General features: G+C 41.8%; 1 protein-coding gene across 7 annotated transcripts in view; it reads right to left on the reverse strand.

Annotated features, from left to right (window-relative positions):
- Positions 1 to 658: 658 nt before the first annotated feature.
- GPATCH2 (G-patch domain containing 2) overlaps positions 659 to 25,016 on the reverse strand; it is a 126,386-nt gene continuing 102,028 nt past the window's right edge. For 3 of the 7 annotated variants that reach the window (XM_024576031.3, XM_045184532.2, XM_045184531.2), the window contains 2 exons: positions 19,646 to 19,734; positions 2,345 to 10,033 (listed from right to left, as the gene is read on the reverse strand). In XM_024576031.3, the coding sequence (XP_024431799.2) occupies positions 9,798 to 10,033; positions 19,646 to 19,734 (325 nt within the window). In that variant the 3' untranslated portion in view covers positions 2,345 to 9,797. Of the gene's footprint in view, positions 1,811 to 2,344; positions 10,034 to 19,645; positions 19,735 to 21,320; positions 25,010 to 25,016 lie in introns of those variants that run through there. The other 4 variants (XM_053913329.1, XM_053913327.1, XR_006653405.2 and 1 more) reach the window with 3 other exon arrangements.

The raw sequence follows: 25,016 nt of genomic DNA on the forward strand, positions 1-25,016 counted from the left end.
TGCTTCATTTTATAAATCTGTGTATAGAAACCTGCATAGTCAGGGGAGGGGGCTGAACGGGCAAGAGATGGACCAAACCTAAATCCAGGGCTCCCCAGTCCCAGCCCAGAGCCCCTTCTGTAACTCATTGCCTCCAGGTCCCAGATACATTGTGAACGGAAAGCCAACCACTGGAACTAAAGCTGCTCTTGGTTCTCTGTGGCTTTCTTGCTTCTTCTGGTCACTTCCTTCCTGTACAAGGGCCCAGGGACTCGGTGTGGTGGGCTGGAGGCAAGCAGGGAGCTGGGTGGGTGAATGGGGCCGCTGCTGATCCTGGGGAAACCAACCCAGCAGGGACGGCTTACCAACCGACCCACAGCAGAACTCAGGAACCCGAGACTGATGGGCACGCAGCTCTGAGAAGGGCTAGAAGGAAGGAAGTGACTTCTAATCTTATTTTACAGATTTACCATGCTCACCTCTACTCTGTGATGCGTAACAATTGTTAAACAGCTCAAGGAAAAACATCGTGTTGTATATTCATGGACATACTCAAAATGTGAAGCAACTAATATTCAGAATTCTCCAGTCTTATGAGAATCCCTTGAAGTAATAGGCTTCCTCTATAGATAGGAATCACTGGGTTAGAAATTGATAGAGATGGGCTTTGTTTAAGAAAAGAGAAAAGTGAGGCAAGGTCATTTAAAATACCCCATTGCCACAAGGTAGAACTTTATTAAAGTTTGACACAGTGTAATGAATAGCTCCTTTGAAACTATAAACTCTTCGATGATTGCACAAAATTCAGTTGGTCAAGTTATGATAGTACTTTCAGTGTTTTATAATATATTTAAATATTAGCCAACATCCAGTAGAATATTACTGTATGGAAATGACAGAAAGCTTAAGTTAACTGGTACCAAAGAGGAACATTAATTACAATGTAAAGGTGTTTTATGGGACTGAAAATAAGCCTCAGAAAAGAATTCTAACCATGGTGGAATGATGCTCACGATTCCTCTCTGAGCCCGGACAAGCTGTTATTTTAGCTCCCTGTCTGCTCACATAAAAATCTAAAAACTGGACAATTAACTGTCATTATGATTTTAGATTTGCTTTATCTGAGTCTGTGATGGGTATTTAATAAATACTGGCTCAAACACTTCAGCTTTTAGTTTTCCCTCTGTTGAGTATTCAATGATCTGTGAATGAGCACTTGAGAGAAAGCTACCACCTAAAGGGGGTGGTGCTCCTCCACAGCACGGAACAGGCTCTCTGTAGTGGGAAGGGGTGTCATGCTCTCCCGCAGAAAAGTGTCGCTTTCTCTTTACACAAGGCCAGAGGACCTTCCAGTAACCACCCTCCGGTCCTGTGTAAGGAGAACATCTGGCAACCTCCACCAGGCTCCAGGGCCATAGGAAACCCAGGCATTTGCTTCCCATCTCCGTTCTCTGCTCCACCCACGACCTCCTGTTCATACTGACTTTCTCTGCTTCCCAGTCCAATTCCAGAGACAAGGCACACCAAAGTCTGAATGAAATCTCTTCATTCTAATTCCAAATTCCTGAGGACTGTCTCAGGGAGACGGTGCAGGGTGGTGGCAGATGACCTCCCACGCTCCACCATCAGAGGCTGGGCTTGGATGTGGGCTGGCGTCTGGACGCTCTTCCTCAGGTGGTTCTTCCTGGACAGTCTCTCCCACCTGCACCATCCGCAGGGGCCTCTTCGAGAGTGGAGTTTGAGAATCTCATTTCTTTAAGGGCTCCCTGGTGATTCTCAGGCACTTTCAGATTTGGTGGCTACTGTTCTAGAATAGAGTCTCGAAAAGATTCTGTGAAAAGATAGAATTTCAACCTAAGCATCTTATACACGCAGTCCACTGAGGGCTTTGTCAAAGCATTAGCTTTAGTCCCGGGCCAACAACACTTGCCCTGGGCTCTGTGTCACCCCTTCCAGAGATCAGTAGCCCTGGGCGGGGCCAAACACCTTGCTGGGTGTGGCCAAAGGTTCCTGAATGATTTTCAGTCAGCTAGTGAGAAATTACTGAGGGCAGGTGGTTGGATGCTTTTATTGTTTACATGGGTTTTGGATGAGTGGATTTTTAAAAACCTAACTTTGGGAGTCATAGCAGAAGTTTATTATTAAGGCTATGTCCATCAGTGGCTGTGATATTAGGAAGATTTTCCTAATATCACTGTCTTTATTGAGAACTATTAGCAAAATATTAAAAATGTGTGAATGTGTCTCTTTGACCTTCTCCCAACCAGAACAGTAAAAAAAAAAATAAAAACAATTTATCACTTCATTAGAAACAGGAAAAGTCACCTAATTTAAAACACCTACTGTGTGCCAGTCACTGTGCTAGGCTAATTTATGTGCATCATTACATTTAACCCTTGTAAGTCTACTATTATTATTCCTAACTTCAGCAAAGCAGCCCGAAACTTACAAGAGAACCCCCAAGTCATATAGAGGACTTTAGGGCTGGGCTTTGAGCTCTGCCTGGAAGAACTCCAGCGCCTATGCCATTTACAGCGTATAATGTCAACATCTACAGTGGTAGCCATGGGTAAAAATAAACGTCCTTTTTCCCTAGTCAAACCCTATCATTCTCCAAGGAGCAGCTCCAACCCCACCTGTTCGCATAGCTTTCCCTGACATGCCGTAGATTTTTCCTCTCTGTGCCAATCATTCGATACTTATGAACATGCTTTATCATTTTTTCCCATATTTTAGTATTTCTAAAATTGGATTGCATTTTACATAAGTGGATTATAGTCTTTCTTTCTTTCTTAATAGTACATAAAATTAAGATGTCTCTTAAAATTGCCTGGCATCTTCAATTCATTGAAATATGGTAAATGCTGCTTTGATTCTCAGCAGTCTGATGAGTCATAATAAGACTTTGTAGAAGCAGTACCGTTAAGGCATCAACAGCGATGGCAGGAACCATTAATGCTCACAAATGTCCATGTGCTCCTCTGCAGTCTGCAGCTTCCATGAAATCCAGCTGGGCTCCACACATGACCAGTGCTGGCCAATGGATCCTGAACAGAAGGACACGTGACACCCCGGGGCCAAGGCAGGTAAGTGCTGGTGTGCCTCTTTCCCTGCCATGGCAAAGTTGGGAGCCAGCAGGTATTACATCCTCATTGATTTAGCAGATTTACAGGGGTACACACTCACCTGATAAGTGGACCATGAAGGCTCCTTCTGTCGGCTTCTTCCTCAGCAAAGACCCATTACTTTCCACACCTGACGCCAAGGAGTGGTCCTGGGAGCTGGGCCCCTCGTTCCTCTTCATCTCTATGCTTTTTGTTACCTGCACACTCCGCCAGACTCCACAGGCAATGTTCTTTACACCAGTGGGAACGAGGGATGGGGGGAGGAATGTTAGAGAGAAGAACACAAGAAAAAGCACTTGATTTCTAGTATCTGGATGTTTGGTGAGATTGCGGAAGTGACCAGGAACATAAGCTACAAAACACAGGGCTATTCCTCCAGGCTGGAACTATTTCGCCCACCGTGGGCCCCACACTTTCTTTCTGAGAAGCATTTAGGGTGGACTGATTCCAGAACAGGGCAGCTCTCTAGCTTCCCTCCAAGTTCTGCTTCTTTTCAGATTGCCATTCTGAGTTTGCTTTTTGTATTGTCTCGGGAAAATCCTGTTTGTGAAAATGCCTTTCGGTATCTCCCCGAATTTCCAGGATCTGAGAAAGTGAAGAGAAAGACTATTTGCTTTTAGGTAATCAGATTCTCTGAAATTTAATCCTATATCCTATTTATGGCTGTGCTAGCCATTCGAAATTAAAATGAACCTTTCATCCCTGTGTATCATAAATGGGCATTTATCAGGATTATATGATTGTGCAATCCATCGGAATACGGAACCAGAATTTGTTTTCTTTCCGTTTCACTATGTAATTACCAGGCAACAATAACAAAAGTGACATGTTTGAAGAACAGATAAAATGCTGTAAATTGGCCAGTAATGGTGATATTTCCTCATCTTCTGAAAAACCCATTTATTCTCTCTCGCAACAAATCAAGGCATTGTCAGCCACACTCATCTTGCGGCCAGAGGGCCTCCGCCAATTTCTGGCCCTGAGTAAGTCCTGAATGCAGATGAGGGCCCCCGACGGAGCCTTGCTGTGTGGGCAGTGGGGCCTCGCTTGCCTCAATTTCTAAATCATCCATAATGGGGCCAAGCCCTCCCAGACACTGAAAAGAACGAGCTGACATGCTGGACAAACTGTTAATTTTTTCCTGAAGAAGATGCTCTATTGCACATCTGTCACCGAGGCGCAGACAATTACTCACCGAGCCGGATGGGGGGGAATCTGCTCATTTCCAGCTGTGAGTGCTGTTAGGGGACCTCAAGGAAGAGGATGGTGGCCCGGGAGTCCATACAGGCCTGTTTCCAACGTGCTCGGCGATGCCCCCTCGTTTGGGAAGGCTTTCCCGTGATATTATAATAGGTGGTGTGGATGAAGATGTGTGGAGAGGAGTTAGCAGTGGTCCAGGAAAAGGAGAGGTGTTTAAAAATGCCGAAGGTCAAGAACCAAGCCTTACAGGACACGGACCGTTATACTTAGGGCTGAGGACCTGAAGATGCTACAGCTGCTGTATCAGGAACATTGTGATTTCACACCTTGTACCACTCCCAGATGCTTCATATCTATTTGAAACATTGTTTCGTGAATCCCATACCTCATACATACAACACGGGTTACGTACCGTTCCCCTAGTGAATGAGAGCCATCAACAAAGAACTTGAGAATCACAGGTTAGCCACGCAGCCTTCTAACAGAACCTGAAAACATTTCCCCCATACTCATTGGCTCATCATAACTATGGAACTCTGGCATTTGAAGAAATCCACCTCAATAAGGGATGTAAGAATTTGTTTGCTTTTGGAGAGCATATTTTAAAGTATGTAATGAGCTAGTATACTACATCTCATCCTTTCTGCTTCTATTAAAGAATGCTGTCTTTGGAAAGAAACGATCACTTCTTTGAAGTGTAATCGGAAGAGGGAAACAAGTAGACAGTAGTTTTGGGTGTTCTCTTTACTTAGGAGGCTGGCACGACATAGTCCTGTCTCCATCATTGCAGAGCTGCAAAATCAACTATTAGACACACATGGAAAATGCCAGTAATTTATCTTGAAAATTCAAACTAAAATAAAAAAAAAGCCTAACATAGCCTTCAATTGCTACCTAACTTCATCTTGAAGAATTAAGGGGTAAATGTGGGACTCTCTTATAATGCAACAGGAAGTGAGAGAAAGATGTGAACGTATGATTCAGAGAGGGGAGACGGCCCTGACTCCTAGGTGACACTGAAGTGGCACCCGTCCGTCACATGCCTGGCTGTCAGCAGTACTGAGAGGCAAATCTGGATCTCCTTGCAATGCCAGGCGTGCCAAGTAACGAGTCTCTGCTTAGTGGGGACCCAGCAGAAGGCGCCTTCACGGTCTGCTTGTCAGTCAAGTATATATTCCTGCGAGCCTGTTAAATACAGGAGTATTTAACACCTATTGGATTAAAGAGAAACCCACTTACTCGAACAAGATCTGCTTAGTTTTTAGGGAGAAAAGATAAAATTTTATCAACATAATGAGATGCTTCTTAGAGCAAACAATCTCAGTGCTTTAAGGAGAATTATAAAATATTGAAAATCTCCAGGCATGTCCATGAGAAACATAATTTCCCAGGAGGAAATGGAGTGGCTGTGGTATTTCAAGTGGCCAGACAGAGACCTGTACTTCCTACTCGAGAATCCTAGAGTCTCTGAGTGGAAAGAAACCTTCAGTCAGGCAGTCTGGCCCACGTTCAGAGAAAACAAAAGCAGGGAAAAGTGGTAGAAAAGCTCACAAAAAGCTGAGAATCAATGTGAGTCAAAACTTTCTTGAGCAACTTTTTTTTCTAAAATGTTTTGGAAACTACATTTCCAGGGCTTAAGGATGAACAATGAATTTGAATGCACCATTAAATGATCATCGTAAATAGGTAGCAATTTAAAAATAATTTTAAAGTATCTTCTACTTAATTTTTTATTAGTTTTAGAGGAAAACATTGAAAGCACAAAGACAATAATTGCTTATACATAACATTCTTAAACATTAAGTTTATTCTTTCATTCTTTGTTGTATCATTAATATAGCTTTCTACCAAAAAATAATAGAACAGCCAAAATAGTCCTTGCTAACCAACTTCATTTTACAGTACTAGCTTAGATCACGTTGTGTTTTAAAGAAAGGCAAAATACAGGAGGAAATGGTTTTAAAAAGCATGTCACCAGTGATTTTTGTCTTTTATGAAATATTGCTCAAAATGAAAATATATTGAAGAGAAGCAACTGTCAGTTCAATTAGGAGAATACCAATTCACAACGTTAAAATAGATGATAAAATGCAGTGTTTTGCAATTATGTATGTCTATTGCACACTTATGCACCTTGTAAACACACATATTTATACATTGTTTATCTTTAACTTTAGTGTCTTAACACCTCTTTGATGACCACAGTTCAAGTAATAAAAAAATCTATGTATTCAAAAGCTGAGACCAATTAATTGGTAATATTAGTTAGCGGATTTTCTTTTAAAAGAGTAGCATATATTTTAACATTAAACGCAAACAAATCTAAAGGAAACACAGTCTTAACAACCATATTTGAGGAGAGGGAAGAAGGGAAGAAAAGGAAGGAAGGACGGAAGGAAGGAAGGAGGAAGGAAGGAAGGAAGGAAGGATGGACGACCCCAGCACACAGGAGGGTCAATTTCAAATGTAAGAAGTATGTAAAGACAAAAAGTTGATTTGCTAATTCATGCTCAGCCTCTCTTGGCTATTGCTGGGAAATGGATAATTTGGATAGTATGGAAGAGACTCATGCACTCTTCTGAAATTTTTAGCACAACCGATTAACTTGATAGGAGGTTCTAGAAACTATAGAATGGAAGAATAGTTTTATGAAGGAGCAGAGAAAAGTCTTACCTTTTTTAGGAGATGTGACTGATACATTCTTAATTATCAATTGCTTTGGATGCCTTGGGTTCTATGGGCATAGTAACTGGTAAAAACTACCTATAACTATATATAACACATAAATAAATTAGTGGATTTCATATCTTGAGATACTTAATTTGCATTAAAAATTCCACTTTTAAATTATGCTCACTTCTCCAATGAAGATCAGGTACCCGCAGAATATCAGGTCTGGGTTGATTTTTCCTAAGAGCTGGATGGGCTGGGGATGTGTGTGCCTCTTGTGCACGTCTGTGTACTGCACAGGGAAGCCTGGTGTCGCCCCTTCTCCACTCTGAGTGTCGATTCATGCACCAAGTCGTCTGCGAGCCACATAGAGGGCTCTAGATGTAAAGATCAAGACCTTTCTTCTATTGGAGGAAACTCTACAGTAGCATTTTTATGGGGATGGGGTGTCAGAGGACAAAACCCAAGGGCAGCAAGCATCTTACAGGTGTTGCATCAGAAGATTGGTACCTGGTAGCCGTTTAGGAGGACAACAATGAAAAGCATTCATGGAGACTGCAATAGTTAGTGCAGGAGTCTGCCCGTGCCAGTTGGCGTCTGCTCTGCTCTTTTCCCTAGCAATGTTAGAACCTGGTGAAGTGAAACCCAGCTGAGTTCTCAGGAGTTGGGCATCAGCCTCAAAACAACCTCATTGTGTGTGAGCAGTGGCTCCAAATTTGGCTTTTCTACATTCTAGGGTTTTAGTAGATCTTCAGAATTTAAGGAAACAAAATTCTCCTTTTGAACAGACCCTAGAACACTATAAACTACCATACGGAAGTTTTAAACTGCTACACACACACCATTTCTCAGCTTTTCCCCCACCCAACAAGAGACTATTTAACAGAAACCAACTTTTTTAAATGGCAAATTTCTAAGTAATCGTGCAGCAGTTTCTTTATCCAATAAGAACGCTTCAAAAGATAACTCACCTGGTTCCTTTAAATCCACCTGTCCTCTCACCACAATACCCCCGAGAAAGAAGATAATGCTTGAAAGAAACGTACGTATTTGGCAAATGATCGAGGCTTCCTATAAGTGGGCCGCCCTGCCTATCCCTGCTTGGCAGTGCTTTCTTTAGGGGACCATCTGGGAAATGTCTACTACACACACACACCCCCATCTCTTCTTTGAACAATTCTTGGGGGTTTACAAATTTTCAAAAACCTATTAGAGAGGTGTGCAGAGGAATCTCAGGGCGGTGCGACTACTCTGTATGACGACACTATAACGGTGCATATGTGTCCTTATACGTTTGTCCTAATCCGTAGCCTGTACGGCACCAAGAGTGAACCGTAGCGTAAACTGTGAACTCCGGGTGGTAACGCTGTGTCTGTGCAGACTGGTCAAGTGGAACCCTCACCGCGCTGGTGGGGGATGTTGATAACAGGGGAGGCTGTGCATGTGTGTAACCAGGGGGTCCATGAGAAATCTCTGGACCTTCGCCTTAATTTTGCGGTGAACCTCAAACTGCTCCAAAAAACCAAAAACTTAAAGAACCCCACCGTAATGGTGATTCACATGTGTTCTCTTGGCCTTTACTCAACCAATAAGTCATTACAAGTAGAATATTTTTATTAGTCCTTAATAATGAAGGTGATAACAAGTCAACCTCTTCTAAAGTGAGAGAATTTAGAATCTCTGACGTCATGCAGCAGATGGTTCAGAAATAGCAATACGAGGCACATAATGAGAGTGACTTGCTTTGCGTGGTTTTAAAGTAACGGCTACGATGTTCGAAAGGGCAACTCAGTCACATTCATCTTCGTTCACCTCGGAAATGGCTTGGATCACTGCCAGGAACCTGCTTTCTTGGGAGAGCCGTTTAAGTCTTCAAAGACATCGATTCAATATTCTAACTTACACCGATGGTTAAAATGTAAAGTCAGTTTACTACTGTTGAGTTGATCTTAAAAAAAAAAAATCAACCTTTGGGAAGAGAGAGGTAGAAGTCAGTCTACATTAATAGAATTTATAGTTCAGTCATGATGGATTCAAAAAATACATTTTTCTTTCAATCATTATTTTACGTTCTAAATGAGGTAAAATGTATACAGTATGCGCTAAAGTAACGTTGAGGGCACTCTGGTGATAACAACGATGAGGTTTATTTTTGTCAGAACGTCAGAAGGAAACATTGGCTGTGGTTGGTCAACTGTGAACTTCACACTGTGTTGTCTGAGGTTAAAAGATTAATGGGTGCCTCTCCCTGTTGGAGAATACACACACACACACACACACACACAGCCAAACTCAACCAATATAAAATCGACAAGCCTTGCAATCGAAGATTTTCTTAGGGCTTCACTGAAGCAACAATGGGTCTTTTGAGCCACCCTCCACACAGATGACATGAAACGCAACCTTGCCGACCTGTCCCACTTGAGAAGCTCAGGAGTGCGCTCACATGTGTCCCCGATACCATGCACGCGCACACACACACACACACACACACATCCATGAATCAAGCTAAAAGCATTAGACATTATTGACATACAAGATCAAAATAAATAAGAGAAACGAGCTGTTCTTTCTACCCAGAACAGCTGAAAATGGACGGAAGCACGTAAAAGGGAAAGGCTTGTCCGTTAGCACCGGGGACTGTGATGAAATCGCATTTCTATCACTGTGCTGGCACCGACTGCAGTTAGGAAGCCAGGGTGGCAGGTCTGAGGCCGCACACAGAGACTTCTGCGTCAAGAAGAGCAGCTATGTTGTCATTTTACGACAGCGGGATGGAGAGACAATGCATAAAAGCTGGGGACCCTTTCTTCTGTGCTTTCCTTAGGCGGACGTTCCAGAGGTGGGGATGGTGGGGGTGGCGGCTGCCGGGCTGCTTTTTGGTAGAGGAAATCCAAGTCCCAATCCTTTGGGCCTCTGCACAGCTTGAACTGGCTCAGCGAGCCCCTTGCCGTCGCGTCCGAGGCCGGAGCCAGGGGTCCACCCCATGCTCTGGAGCATCCGGTTCCCGATGTTGTTTTCAGAGATGGGCTGGGCATTCTCTCCCACAAGTCCTGAAACTGGAAAACGACAGGAGACGTTACACTGACCCAGGTGGGGAGGTTCTCAGGAGGCGAAGAAAGCCATGTTCTCTTCCAGTTTTTCTTTCTTACGACAAGGCACCCGGGAGGGGAGTGGCTTGTGGTAGTGGAGAGATCAGTGGAAAAAAGAGCTTGGTTAGAGTTTGGGTCTGCCACTCAGGAGCCGATTAAGTTATCCCCCCGCCAACCCAGCAATTACTAAGGGTTCGTTGGGTGGATAAAGAAAAATGAAGCTTGGCTATGACCTTAACAGTAGTCACATCCTGTTAATACTGCTGTTCTTAGTGAACTTTACATTTTACTTTTCAATTATGGTTGACATTCAGCCCTATCTTGTGAGCAGGGGTGGCTAACCCAAGGCCCGCAGGCCGTATGCGACCCAGGAGGGCTGTGAATGCAGCCCAGCACAAAATCGTGAATTTACTTAGGACACGAGAATTTTTTGTGATTACGTGTCGCAATTATTTAATGTGTGGCCCCAGACGAGTCGTCTTCTTCCAGGGTGGCCCAGAGAGGGCTGCCATAAGGGGCGGGGGTTGGAGGGCTGGGTGTAAAAGGGGGAGGGACTAAGAATTGCAGATTGGTATATAAAATGTAAAAAATGAACCTTTTATTTACCAAAAATAAGTAAGAGCCTTGTATCAAAATACTTCCTTAACATACTAACAAAAAAAAGACATTAAATTTTTATTTTGAAAATATGACTGTTTATTTTGAATTTGACTGTGGTGGTGACCAATGTAGGTGTCCAAGGTACCTAATTTTCTACTGAGCAGCTACTGAGCAGCTATGTTAGGTTAAACAGGGCACTCGCATTTGGTCCCACATCCCCAATCTTTAGTGATTGCTACAAATTAACTGATTTCCACCTATAAGCTAAAATCAGGTCAGAGTTCTAATGCTGCTCTAGGCTAGAGACCTGTTTAATCATATTTATCATACACATGCTTTTGCAAAAGTTCAGATTTAAAATGTACTATTTAGGAAAAATGTAAGACCCACTTAAAAAGTTCCTGCAAAAACTGCTGAAGTGTGGTAAACATTCATTCTAAAGTGAACAGCAAATGATCATTGATTTGCTATCACAATTTTAAAAGGTTGATACTTCAAGTACAATGGCCTGGGCGTGCCGTGTTTTTATGTTACATAGGCAGAAAAAAGTCCACCCTCTCCGTTTTGTTTTGTTTTTTTAAATGCTGGTTTCACTTCTCCTCTTAATGGAAATAAAATAAAGCATTATCTTGTACTTTGAAGAGAAACAAAATAGGAGAAACATTAAATTTCTCAAACTCTAGATTTACTTTCCACATAGAAACACGGATTTAAGAAAAAGCAAAACAAAACAAAAAAAGCTATGGCTTTTGTATACAACCTTAAAACAAAAACAACAGATACTTCATTTTTCATGGAAAAAGATTCTTGAATAAAATATAGTGTTGGTCTCTCATCCTTTTCTTCCTCCCTCCCTCCCCTCCTCCCCTCCTCCCTCCCTCCCTCCCTCCCTCCCTCCCTCCCTCCCTCCCTCCCTCCCTCCCTCCCTCCCCTCCCTCCCCTTCCTTCCTTCCTTCCTTCCTTCCTTCCTTCCTTCCTTCCTTCCTTCCTTCCTTCCTTCCTTCCTTCCTTCCTTCCTTCCTTCCTTCCTTCCTTCCTTCCTCTCTCTCTCTCTCTCTCTCTCTCTCTCTCTCTCTCTCTCTCTCTCTCTCTCTCTCTCTCTCTTTCTTATGAGATTAAGACGAGGGAGGGAACACCTCAGTCTCAGCACTGCACACTCCAACCACAATTCCCTGTCTTCTGCTCCCAGCAGGCTAAATCCTTTAAGTCCTTTCCTAGAAGACTCTCCCCTTGCTCAGGCAATTTGAGCAATAGCCTTCCACAGGCTCCTGCTCCCAGCCCTCTCTGCATGCGGGATCTCTTACATCTACTATTAGAGCTGAGTCGGCCCTTCCTCTCAAATCTTCCGAAAACTATTGTGGATGGCAATTCACTTGCGTAATTGGCTCAAGAGATGAGAATCTTGTATGGGCCTCTCTTCGCTGCTAATCTGTCCAGCTGACTGCAAGCCTAATTGGCAGCTTGTTTAGTAATTTGGCTGCTAAAGTGTTGTATTGATGTTGCATAAACAGCCCGTGCAAGGGGAGGTGAGTCCTTGCTCCGTGCGCAGAAGGCCTCCAGTGGTCCAGGCTCCCTCTGTATTCCCACCCCAGCACTGGTAGCTGAGGGGCAGGGCTATTGTTGTTACTATTGGTGATGCCATTAAACTTGCACTAATACTGTCCTCTATTCTCAGTAACTAATTTAGCAACATGGCTTTTGCTTACTGTTTAAAAAAGAAGAAATGGCAATAAGCACAGAAAGTGGTAGGTGTCACTACTTTTTGTCAAAATGTTTTTTTATTATTTCATTAGTTAATACAGTGAAGCCTTACTAATTCAGACCATTCGACATTTTATAAGCAATATCGCAGGTGTTTTCTTGTGAATTTTAATTAAAATCAGTTCAAATAGTTAATTGTTTATAAATTCAAGGCACTTTTTAAATGAGAAAAATTTAATGTAAAACTAGGGTTTTTTTTTCTGAAGGGATAAAAGTTTGGTACAGAATGAAAGAGATGATCTGTACAGACTTGTTTGGAGAAGGGACTAGTTTTATTAACAGGTGTTTTGGTTATTTATAAATACATTTCTTATGGAATGATTACATATCAAAAATAAGGTTTTCCAAAAACTAAAATACAAATCTCAAAATAAAACTGTGGGGGTTCTGAAGGCTACAGGCATGTTGGTTTGCTATAATGTAGCCGGGCCAGTTAGGGTCTGTCTACCACGTACGCGGCTGGGCAATAATGGACCTCAGAGAGATGGAGTAACTCAACCTCTACCACACGGAGAGTACATGGCTAAGCTTCCCCCTTTGGTTACGCTAACTCTTAAAGTGTATGCTTTCCGTTACCTGCATTGCTTCCCTGTAAGAACCAATGACAAATGAACAGTTTCAGTAGAGATGCTGTTTCAAATCATTTAAAGATTAATTGGATTATGTGCAAATTGCAGTATTAATTTCCCTGCACTTGCATGAGAACAGTATCCCGCATACACAACATTGAAAGACTTGGTTAACCTAGAACATAAGCTACCCTGTGGCTCTTAGGGATTACCAGTGTTTCCAATATCCCTACTTCGTTCGCTCTTCCTTCTCGGACTGGAATGTCATTGACTCCACTGTGTGTACATGACCCCCCTGCACACCCCTATATGTATGTGACTCCCCTTTAGAGATGAAGTTAGGCATCTGAGTTACATGTTAGCATTTCACTGACCGGCCATTGAACTAAAGTATACCACCCCAATTTTTCACTATGTCATCTCTCCTGGCTGCACTTGCCCCAAATGACTGTGACTTCTCTTCACAAATGTCAATCTCCTGTAAAAACTGCTAGACTGAACTAGAAGAGCAAGTCTGTCTGCAGGAAGTGTTTCCACTCTCCTGAAGTACTGCAGGGTTCGTTTTGAGATAAACCCACCTACTCTAGCTTTCTTTAGCTGGTAGTTAAGTTACAACTTATGTTTTAGCTGTACTTACTGTAAACAGCATATCCTTAGTTTCGTTTCTTTTATGCATTATGACAATCCCTAAATTTAACTGATTCTTTTACTGATTTACATTTATTGTGACTACTGATATATTGGGATTTATTTTTATTATGCTGCTTAATAACATAATAAATGCTATTTTATTTCCCCTTTACTTTGCTTTTTCTACATATTTTTGTTTCCTCTGACTTTTACACATCCAAATGAATCATCTTCATCATCGTTATTTTTATTTATTCAGTGTCAGTTTAGCTTCATGCACATTTAACAACTTCTTTGATCCCAATTCCTTCTTGATATTCTTTTTTATGTATTCTGGGGTTTTTTTCTGTCTGAGGTATTAAATTTAGTAATAATCGGTCTTTCCCTAACAATGTCTTTATTTCATCCCCACGCGTGGAAATAGTTTAACTGGACGTGAAACTCTAGGTTGAGTCTGTTATTTCCCCTCCGCCCTTTGAAAGTATTCCCTCACCTTCTGCACTGTGCTCCCGTTTCTAAGGCTGCTGCCAGCGTAACCTCGTTCTTCACTAGGTTTTCCCTTTTCTCCCCTGGCTGCTCCTCAGCGCTTCGCTTTGGAGTTCTGAAGTCTTATTACAATGTCTCTGTGTATGACTTTATTTATACTTACTATTTCTTGATAAAAGAAAAAACCCTGCACTTTTTGAATAGGAAAGTTCATATTTTTCTTCAGTTATAAAAACTGCCGGTGTCATTGAATTCTGTCAATATTCTCCTAAATATTATACCCCCTTATTCTTTCTACTTTTTTCGGAAGTTTTGTTAGACAAATGTTGAACTTCTTTCTCCTTTAAGTCCCCCACCTATCCTTTCATATTTTTCTTATTTTAATCCCTCTGTGTTCTTTCTAGGTTGTTTCTTAATATTCCTCTTAAAAGTCACTTTTTCCCCCCAGTTGTGTCTAATCTGCTGTTTAACACATCCAGTGAGTTTATAATTATCAAGATTTTTTTCATAATAAAAATAATCTCAAATGTCTATCTTTTCATTTTGCAATTACTCCCATTTGTTTTTTAATTTTTTTTTAGAATAACTAATTCTTTTAATTTGGGTTTATGAGAGCATCTTTAGTAGGCTTCATTTGCAGTGATGCTGGAAGCTTGCGGTCGAAGCCATGTACCTTTCGAGTGGTTCTGCGTTTGTGTCAAAGACCAACTTTTACGTTAATATTTTGGCTTGGAGGAATTTTAAACTAGCAGCTCACATGAGGGTGGCCTCTTGGTTAGAAAGCTTCCGTTTTCTATTTGGAGCCCGAGGTGGTAACCAGATTCTCTATTTTCTGTGCCTGTGGGTGAGTTTTGGTTTTAGTCTGTCCTGTTCTGAGGATCGAGCTTTTCAGAGGTTCTCGCTTGAGGAGGCCAGCTCCCCGGCTCAGCTCCCTTCCCACGGGGACACTAACCCACACGCCTCAAGGTGTCTGAGACTGACAACCCTGGGTATGGGGTGGGCTGCTTAGGATTGTCTTTGGTCTTGAACATTATCCCTCCTGCATTCTCAGCTGTGCCTCTAAAAGGACGGCTTTCCATTCTATGCAGCATGCGCAGGTACTACGTAGTTTGAGGATTTTCTCATTATTTAGTTTTTCTATTGGCAGGAACGGCAGTTACTTTCTATTTAATGTGTGGGTTTACTCTTTCCTTAAGTGCTTCCTGTACCAAGTGGTAGTGGCGAGCTATTTAAGACTCTACGAAATTCGTATCTGAAGGGCGGTTTGCTGATCCATGTAATGAGAGACTCAGATACAGCTTGGATTCCAAATGAATGACAACAGTCACCCCCCAAAGTCTGCCTGTTTTAAAATCCTGGAAGAGAGAAAATAACTTACGGTGGTCATAGAGATCCAGTGATTAAAAAAAAGCAACAACAAAGGTATAATTATTGGTGACAGAAATTTGGACAACTGAAGACATATAGCATCTTGAAAAGGAGTTTGGTTACGGCAAACATTTCCTTATTATGCTCAGTGTGACTTTTAATTAAAAGCGCACTGTTTAAAAATCTTCTCCCATTATCCTAATTCACAACCTGACTTTAGTGCCTTACGTATTTCTAGAGACTCTGTTAGTACTAAAACTGCAGTGGGATGCAGGGGAAAAAGTTGAAAAGTCGTAGGAGCCACGATGCAGCCTCTTGCCAAGAACTCGCATGCCCATGGAAACATGCTTACCTTGCAGTGCTGTCTGTACTGAGATATTAAACTTCAATAGGTATCTTTCAGTATAATTTAAAATATAGAGCAAAAATGTTGACTCCTATAATGAGTATTTTCCCTATGATATTATTTCACTAGAAAGCAAATAGTTTTAGCACGTACTAATTTGGGATAACAATGAGTTTAGTAATGTATAGCGGACAAAATGTCTTTTTTTTTAATGTAATAGCCACAACATCAATATATATTTCAATCTTGTGATTATCATTCCTCAAGAAGCTATGACTTCTGCCAAAAACACAGACCTTACAACACTGGCGACTGCCTTTTAAAAATGTGTTAATATTCCTCCTGTTTTGTTCACTGCTCTTCTTCACCTTTACAGATGACATTTTTCAAACAATAAAACGCATTCTGCTGGCAAACCTTCTGGCTCCAACAGTTCTCAATTTTACAATAGTAAATCTGCGTCCCTCGCTGCTAAGACATCTACTATCCCTGGCTGTGTGACTTTGAACGAGGCAGGGGACAAGCCATACATTTAAAAATCGATATCTAGCCGTATCAATATTCATTTTATGTTGTCAATACAAAATACAAAGGTGAGAGAGCAGTAAATAAGCTAAAGCACCAAAATAAATTTGGTGTTCCTGCCACAATTAATAAATGTTCAAGTGGTAATCTGGCTGGCTAGCCCACAGCCTTATAAAGTGGCTTAACTTAGGCTTCATGCCGCTGCTAAAATGGGGTGAGTACCATTTTCAGCACGTTAGCAGGTAAAGATGATTTGGGTTATTAATTTCATAGGAGACTTCAAGTATTTTTTTAAAAGAATATTGATTGACTACAACATATGACTTTATCTTCAGGATCTTAGATGATTGTATAAACCCAGTTTAGAATTATAAAGTGAAAGCGCCTATTTATAATTTCCTGGCAATTCTTTTGTTAAATCTTTTCTTAACCTGCTGTTTGACTGCATACTAGTTCTCACAGAAATCAGAGGGGATCATCAAACAATATTCAAGCCGTCAGCCTTTTAATGCATTCCATATTTTAAATGAGAGAGTTATCTTCGCCTGAATTTTTCCTGCTTAGATTGAATATTGACTTAAAGGCTAAAGGAATTGTGAAAATATATCTCAATTCAGTGTGTTTTTTAGGAGGTCTACAAAGGGACTATAAAAAGGTGAAAAAATTCTCCTTAATTCTACATGCTAACTCAACTTTGGAAGCTTACAAATATAACTGACTCTTCAGTATGTGATTGACTATATTCCAGAATTTGAAAATTATAATTTCAGAGACAAGATGATCTAGGATTCGTAACCTCATTATCAAAGTGTATTTATGCAAAAGCATTTCTTGGATTTGAATAATAATCCTCATCTTGGGTTGATTCATTAGTATTAGATGATATGCTTTTAAAAACTGAGGTCTTTTAAATAACCTCATTCTCTTCCTCTTTGAGAGGAACAGTTATGCATGGATTTTAAAAATGTTCTGGAAATGAGGAACATAACTCTCCTACTCCACTATTTTCTGAGTAATTACAAAAATGCATTCAATTTCTATGAATTTTATTTCTTGAAGTAAAAAAAAATCTAGTAATATAATCAAAATCCTGAATCTTAAGAAAATAGCAGCAGATTAGAGACATAGCACCTGGACTCTGCTGGTGTGAGTTCCTGAACATTTTAGGCTACAGCTTAATGTTCATGCCTACACTCCCTGGAAATGATTTCCTCTGGTGCTGCTGAGTTGTAACGTCAGAACCCCCTCGGGGAAATAATTGTATCACCCTCCTGGATGATGCTGCGCTTCCCTTCTCAGTCCAGGCACAGTGAGCCTGTGCAGAGCTGACCCTGCAGGCACGGAGGTGCTTCCGGCGCATTCCTAAGACTGGGCTGTTGCTGCAGCGAATGTTGGAATCGTTGAGAGATAAGAGAATTCAGGGGCCCATTCAGCTGGAACAAGGACACGGACGGACCCTACACCTGCCTTATGAAAGATTTAAATTGAAGAAGTTAATGACACACATTTGATCTAAAAGTGGCTACATGTTCCCATATAAAGAGATCTATTAGAAGGAGTCTAATTAATATCCTATATCTCTGCATAGCAATATTTAGATCAATCTTCTGTGAAACTTAAGATACACAACAGTGCGTTCTAGTGAACATAAGCAGTGAGAGAGTCTTTGTACACATATTCTTACAAAAAGGCCATAGGTAAGTTATCATGGGTTTAAGGGTCATGCAGACGTAGGTTTGAATCCTCCCTCTGCCATTCAATACTATAGAGAAAAGAAGATCCTAACTCTCCTCTGAATTTTAACTTTGTGGTAATAAGGTGATAATAACTAGCTCATAAAGTTGTTGCAAAGATAAAATTAGGAAGTTTCTGGTACATAGTAGGTACGCAATGAGTGGTAAATATTAGTCTATATAGAAAGAAACACATTCTACACGCAGCTGTTTCTAACTTCCAATTTCTGAAAATTCAATCCAGCTAGAAGATCAGATACTAAGTGACATTCATAATTTCATAATGCAGCCTTTTGTGTAGGTGAAAAAACTGGATTATGAGTGCTCTAATTTTAAATTATTCTTCAATTTTTGAGTGCTGAATTATGGAATAGGTACCCTAAATAGAGAACTTAAGCTTCGTATCGTCTATTCCCTTTGAATTCCCCATGTCAAGATTGTGCGTATGTGGGTGTGTCTGCGTGTAATACCTATTTGTCCCTGCTCCCTCTCCTGTGATGTGAACCTTATTTTCACATTCCACACCTAACCATGGAAAAGTAACTTTTCCTGCAAAGGTATCCCCAGTGAAGAGAATGTGTATAGATCTGATGGACCGAATACCCACACTGAAAACATCTTCTCCTAGTCCCTTCTCTGCAACACAGATCCATTGAATTGTTGTTTATTCCTTTGTGGGCATCGCCAGGTTGGACCCAGTTGACTTTCCCCATCCCTGGTTCCCCCCACTTCTGCCTCCCTTACCCTTGCTCTTGCATGACCTCTTGCAGTGCACCTGAATCTTATCCATCTCCTTCACAACCAAGCTTGAGTCTGTGCCCTTCTAGGAAGGCTTTCTGTCCCTTCTGGTCCAGTGACTTCTCTCTGTCAGCACTTGTGGTTTTCCCTATGCCACACTTATTAGAATAGCATGCTCTTCCCCAGTGACTGGTTTTTGACGCGGAAATGCTGAGAGGTTTTTCGTCCTAATGCTAACATCGTCCAGATAAGGAAGGACGATTCTAAGACTGCCGCAGAGCCAGGACCTTCCTGGCCAGCTCTCCATCCGCTACAACGTGAGGCCTGCATTTTGAGGCTGATCCTGAACTGTGGTGTTCATTACTATTAATCTCTTCTGGAGTTATTTGCCTTTCCATCAATGTATGCCTCCCTGCCCGCTGCCCCCACCCCACACAAATCTGTACGTTTCTTGAGGCCAAAAGCACAGCCTTGAAGTTTCTGTGCTCTTTAATACCTCTCGCAAATGTCAAATTGTACAGTTTAAATGTATGCAGTTTATTGTATGTTGTTACTCAATAAAGCGTCAAAAAATTAAAAAAAAAAACAAACCTCTCGCAAAGCCTTGCATGGGGCAGGTATGTAGCAAATATTCTACTGATGGGCTGCCTGAAAACTCTGCAGAAGGAACCTGCCTGAATTTGCATCCATCCTGATACTGAGTGCAAATGACTGAACAGGGTGCCCCTGCTTCGGCGCAAGTGATGAAGACCTATCTGTATTTTACTCTTGATGATTTCTGGACTTCCTATCCGCGCTCTGCCCCGAGCCCGCTTCCTTTTACCTGCTGCCGGAGGCCCAGGCAAAGGCGCTGCTTTCCTCCTCCGTTTGACGTCCCCCGCGCATGAGGACCCTAAATGCAGGCTTGTTTGCCTACGAGTAATTATCAGGAGAAAAAGTATTAGCACAGGAGGGAAAGAATGATACATAAATGCACAGCTTGTATAATCTGAACCTAAATCAAAACATTCTCAACAAAGATGGAGCAGCATCGTAAAACCACCAATCTTGTTTATATCGAAACATAATTACGTTTGTTGACAAGCGTTCAGTGGCTAAATGTGCCATCATAAATTGTTACTGGAATGAATAATATAAAAGGAATGCTTTTTAATTTTCAAAACTGGCAATCTTTCTGGCTCAACATAAAATCAAGCACTGTTGCTTCTGACAGGAAAATAGCTAAGATTAATTATCTAAAGAGATCACAATATTGTTGCTAGGTTATCAATTGGTTACTAATGCTTTGCTGTCAGAGCAACATTTATTACAGGAAAAGTATGATCAATTTCTTTTAGGATATTATGCGGCAGTGAATTCTCTTACCACATTTTAAATAGGAAGAAGGAAACAGTAATGTTCTCCCTTATAATTCATATGATTAGAATTCTTCAGTTAATTATCAGTTAGGTGAAGAAATGTAATTCGAATGAATGCATTAATGCTGGTCTGCTGCGACTGAGCAAGCTAATGTGATATTGGGTTGTATTTGTGAAGACATGGTATGTGGGAGCCTTCTGCTGTTCTTGCAACTGGTTAGGATTCAATTATTCTGTCTAATCATGGGCTCCTAAAGTAAAGAGTTTGGGAAAAATTAGAAATGGCCCACTGGAAATCAAGACAAAGTAATACAAGCACGGTAAGGATTTAAAAGTCTTCACACGTGTCAAGCTGTGGAAGGACTGCTCGTTCCCTGGACCACAGCACCCGACGTGGGGCAGAGACAGTGTATGGTGGTCAGGAAGCTACAATAAATAGGTCTCGTCCCTGGGAGCGCATGCCCTCTGAGCATTTCACAGAGGTATGTGGCGGGGCCCTCGAGCTTTCTAGGGCCCTGTTGGAAAACATCTATATTATTGGAGCAAAATTCCAAAGGAAAAATTCATTCAGGTAAAAACCCAGGTATATGTTTATGCAGATGCACTCAGATGTTTGAATATTATGAAAAACTGGAGCTGTGCAATACAATTACTCTAAATGTAAGTTCTGATTATGAGGCACAAAGTAAAGTACAGTGAATGATCAGACAGTTCTAGGGGTTTACACAACCGAAGACACACTGTGAAAATCTATCGGTACAGGTTAAGGGCAGATGGGCATTTGTCTCGTTTTCTCTTCCCCTCGTATTACATGCACAGTGTTTCCCCGTTACAGACTAAATATGTATGATTATTTAAAGTTCTAAACTTACTTCATTCCATTACTAACTTTGCAGGAACATATGTATATATATATATCACATACATATGTCAAAACGGTCATTAACATGCAAAACTGTAACATTTTCATTTGATTTTGTGGTGTGGTCTTGGCTCACGGTGCCAAGGAAAAATCAATGGTTATGATCACATCTACTTTTAAAATTAAAAATGGATATTAAAAATAAAATTGAAATAAAATCAGAGGAGACACACTCTCTTAATCCAAAATTAGAGGAGACACACTCTCTTAATCCAAAATTAATACATTTGCTTATTCAGCAAAAATTTATTAGTATCTACTACTGACTTAGCAGAAGACCCCACGATGGTGGTGAAAATGCAGGAAAGAGAAGACAGAAGATGCAGAGAAAAGGAAATGTTCGAGTTATCGGAGGGGTGTGGCGGCCGAGCGGGGAGGTAGAGTCATAAGCGTATGAAGTAATTAGAGACATAGGTGGCTGCGGCAGGCACAAGCCACTTCATTAACTGTTACGTGAGATTTTATTTTTTCAGTCTTTGTAACAATTCTACGTATGCTGCATTGAATGTAACTTTTTTCCTTTGTTTGGAAAAAAAACTTGTGCTTCAGTAGAAAACGATATTTAGAATATACCCTTCCAGTCATGGGAGCTTTTCCCACAGGTCTAAGTTATAGACAATGGAAAGCGAAGGAAAATCATTCTTGTCTATGGAAACGCAAACGCATTCTGTTCTGAGGAAGGGGGACGATCCTTTCTCCTGCAGAAAAGCCAGTTGTGCATTCATTCGCTCATTGATTTCAGTATTTCTTACTCCACGGAAATCTGAGTTTGGCTTCTCCTTTGAACCCCTTATAACATCTGCCTGGCTCCCTCATTAATTAGTGAGTTAAATAAATCTCAGACACGTGTTCATTTGATATCTGCCTAAGAGTCAGGATTTTACCTTTTTGTACAAAAGTATCCTTTAAAATGCAGGTCCCCCTTGAAGCCTCCCCCTAGCAGAAGAGTGGAGTTGAGTGTCCCTTCTGCGGAGCCCATACCAGGAAGGGTCAGAGGTGAGGCCTGACCACAGGGGGCAGGGATGGTGACGTTCGACTCCCCAAACCCGTGACTATAATAGACTGGGAGCCTTATCAGTAGCACCAACAGTCCGTCGACACTTACTTCGTGTGATGCATGTCTCATACTGTGTTCTTACGATAAAGTAAGCTACAGGAAAGAAAGTGTTAAGAAAGTCCTAAGGAAGGGGAAGTACATGAGCTGTATTTACTGGGGGAAAACCCATGTGTGAGTGGGCCCATGGAGTTCAGACCCGTGTTGTCCAAGGGTCACCGTAGAGTATCACAGAAGGATAGTGTGGGAGCAGGGTCCTGGGCCATACACAGCCCGAATGCCCCACGAAGGGGTCTGGATTCTACAGCTGATGGGGACTCACTGAAGGTCAGTGAGTGGGGGAGAAAGCTGGCCAAGCTCCTGGGGTGCTGGCAGTCTAGACTGACAGAAACCAGGGAAGGTAACCAGATTCGCGCCAGTCCAGACACACATCCTCCCAGCATCTTCATCACAGGTACAGTAACGAAAGAGTGACACCATGTTGCTGCCCAACGAAACTTCTCTGTATCCCTGTGTCCCACTGAGGGGTGGGTGGGGTGACAAGTCATAGGCCTGGATTATTTCAGCCAACAAAAACCTGAGCCCAGTTTTATTACTTTCAGGTACATTTAAGGCTCAAACTAAGCTCAGAAATTTAGTCCAGAGTGTCCTCCTTAAGAAATGCATTTTTAAGAAATAACTAGAAAAAAGTATTTGAGTGTCTGATACATAGTAGCTGCTCATTGTGACTATTAATGCCACTAGTTGTATGAAATGGGAGTCTTCTAATTGCTTTAAAAATCACTCTCCCCAGTCAAGAGCCTTTAAAACTGTATTTTTTACACGATTTAGTATTTATTAGGAAGTACTATTTACAAACCCTCTTCTAAACCTTTTCCTCATCCGCTGGACTAGAAATTTCTTTTGGGCATCTTTATGCAACAAATGGAATGTATCATCTTTATCTGATGCTTCTCCCTGGTCCTCCACAAAGCTACATAAAAGGAAAAGAGACAAAAGCTCAAGGAGAATAATGTTGAAAGTTAATAAAGTTAGTACACCGAACCCGAAGACCTGCACCATAAGAAAAACAGCTGGCTGTATTTCGGTAAATCGATCAAGAATGGACTAACTGCTACAGTACATCGAGAGCCCTGGATTATCGATCAGTAAGATTATTGCATGTAGGCTTGTCTGCCCTCCCTCCACCCCCCCAGCCTTTTCCTCAGCCAGATGCAATGGAGCCGCTACAAATACTTCGTAAGGCCCACTGTGTTATTTAGTTGTCACTCTTCATGTAAAACGTAGCCGTTATTTTTTAATTTAAAATCAATGAATGTCTCAAAGGCAGCCTTGTTGCCTCAGTCTAAATGAGTCGTTTGTCTTTGCAAAGCAGAACACTTGGGTTACTATTCAAGGTGAGAGTCCGCAATTTCTGTTTGTTTGGTTTTTTTGCCCTGGTCCTTGGAAGACTGACAATGCTGTCCTATGAACAGAACCGAAGTTATTCAAGAACAATGCTGAGATCCTTCCATAAGGTGCTGTATGGAACTTAGCAACCAACTCGACCAGTGTATTTGTTTCAGTGTATTTGTGTTCCCTTGTGGTGGAGAAGAGAGTAGACAAACCCAAGCCTGGTAACTTTGTACCTACTGACACCTTTAATTTGAGAGGTCAACACACACTGGTATTTGAGTGAAAAGGATACAGAAATAATGCTGTTTCAGTATTAACATGCACTGGCACTTAGTTACAACTTGAAACATGGTTTCCCATGTACTAATTGTGAAAATTTTCCTATTAAATGTTAGAAAAACAGAGCTCACAGAAAAAGTCATTTTTTTTCCTTTGGAAACAGACTTCACTCATTTATCCCATCATGCATTGAGACAGTGTGGTGGTAGGAAACTGGACATTTTATCCTAAGGGGGAAAAAGTAAAAAAATAAAAAAAATTTTAAAAGCCCCTGAAAAATCAGACAGCAGAAAGAAAAAAATCCTTTCTCGCAAACTTGGCTTTGACGTGGGCTGACACGGACTGGGGCAGGCGTGCCAAAAACAATAACATGAAAAGGAAGACAACGGGAGCGTGTCTCTTCCTTCTGCGCATTTACAAACAGGCTTCCCAGCGAACGAGGCCCAGGGAAAGCGGCCCCCGGACACGGCGTGCTCCCGAGCAGCCTCAGACAGGCTGCACAGGGCCGCCATGCAGATATGACTGTGGGCCCTGGCGTTTGGCAAGAACACTCAGTGTCAGCGAGAAGAATATGAGCCTGGACAGGGCCTCAGCTGCGCAGAAATGACGCAGGTCCACGGCGTCATGGGGGGGGAAGCGTAGGGGCTGGAAGACCCAGGCCTGTGTCAGCGTCCTCTGCCAGGTCCAAATTTCCCCGTCCTCTCCTGTACTAGGTCTACTAGGTCTCACCGTGAGAGAAAACACTTGCAGGAAGCTCTTTCCCTTCTGTACCACAATGCACACTAGGGATCTAGGACCCTCACGTACAAATATCCCTTAATTCCTGGGATCACATCAAATCCTTGTTTTCAATGGTATTTTCTTTCCAAGCGCCTTCTTGTGTGTGTGAAGAACGTTTACATTTGGGGTTGTCGGTCGCACGCCGACCAGCTCCTGGTTTGGGAGCCTTTTCTCTCCGTGGTTTTGGTCATTTGACTTACCATCCTGCCTCCAGCCCACACGTGGCTCTTTGGCCGGATCCTGACTGGACTATGATTTAACCCACCGCACTGCACTCAGTGCTTGTGTTGGGTGGCTGGGCCCCTGCTTGTTTCTGGACTTACCCTATCTCGTGGTAAACCATCTGTGGGGCGGCACTGTGTGGGAGTTTTCTCCTTTACGTCTCTCATTGTTATTGGACTTTGTT

The sequence above is a fragment of the Desmodus rotundus genome, chromosome 10 (assembly GCF_022682495.2).
Source record: "Desmodus rotundus isolate HL8 chromosome 10, HLdesRot8A.1, whole genome shotgun sequence".
Classification (NCBI taxonomy): domain Eukaryota; kingdom Metazoa; phylum Chordata; class Mammalia; order Chiroptera; family Phyllostomidae; genus Desmodus; species Desmodus rotundus.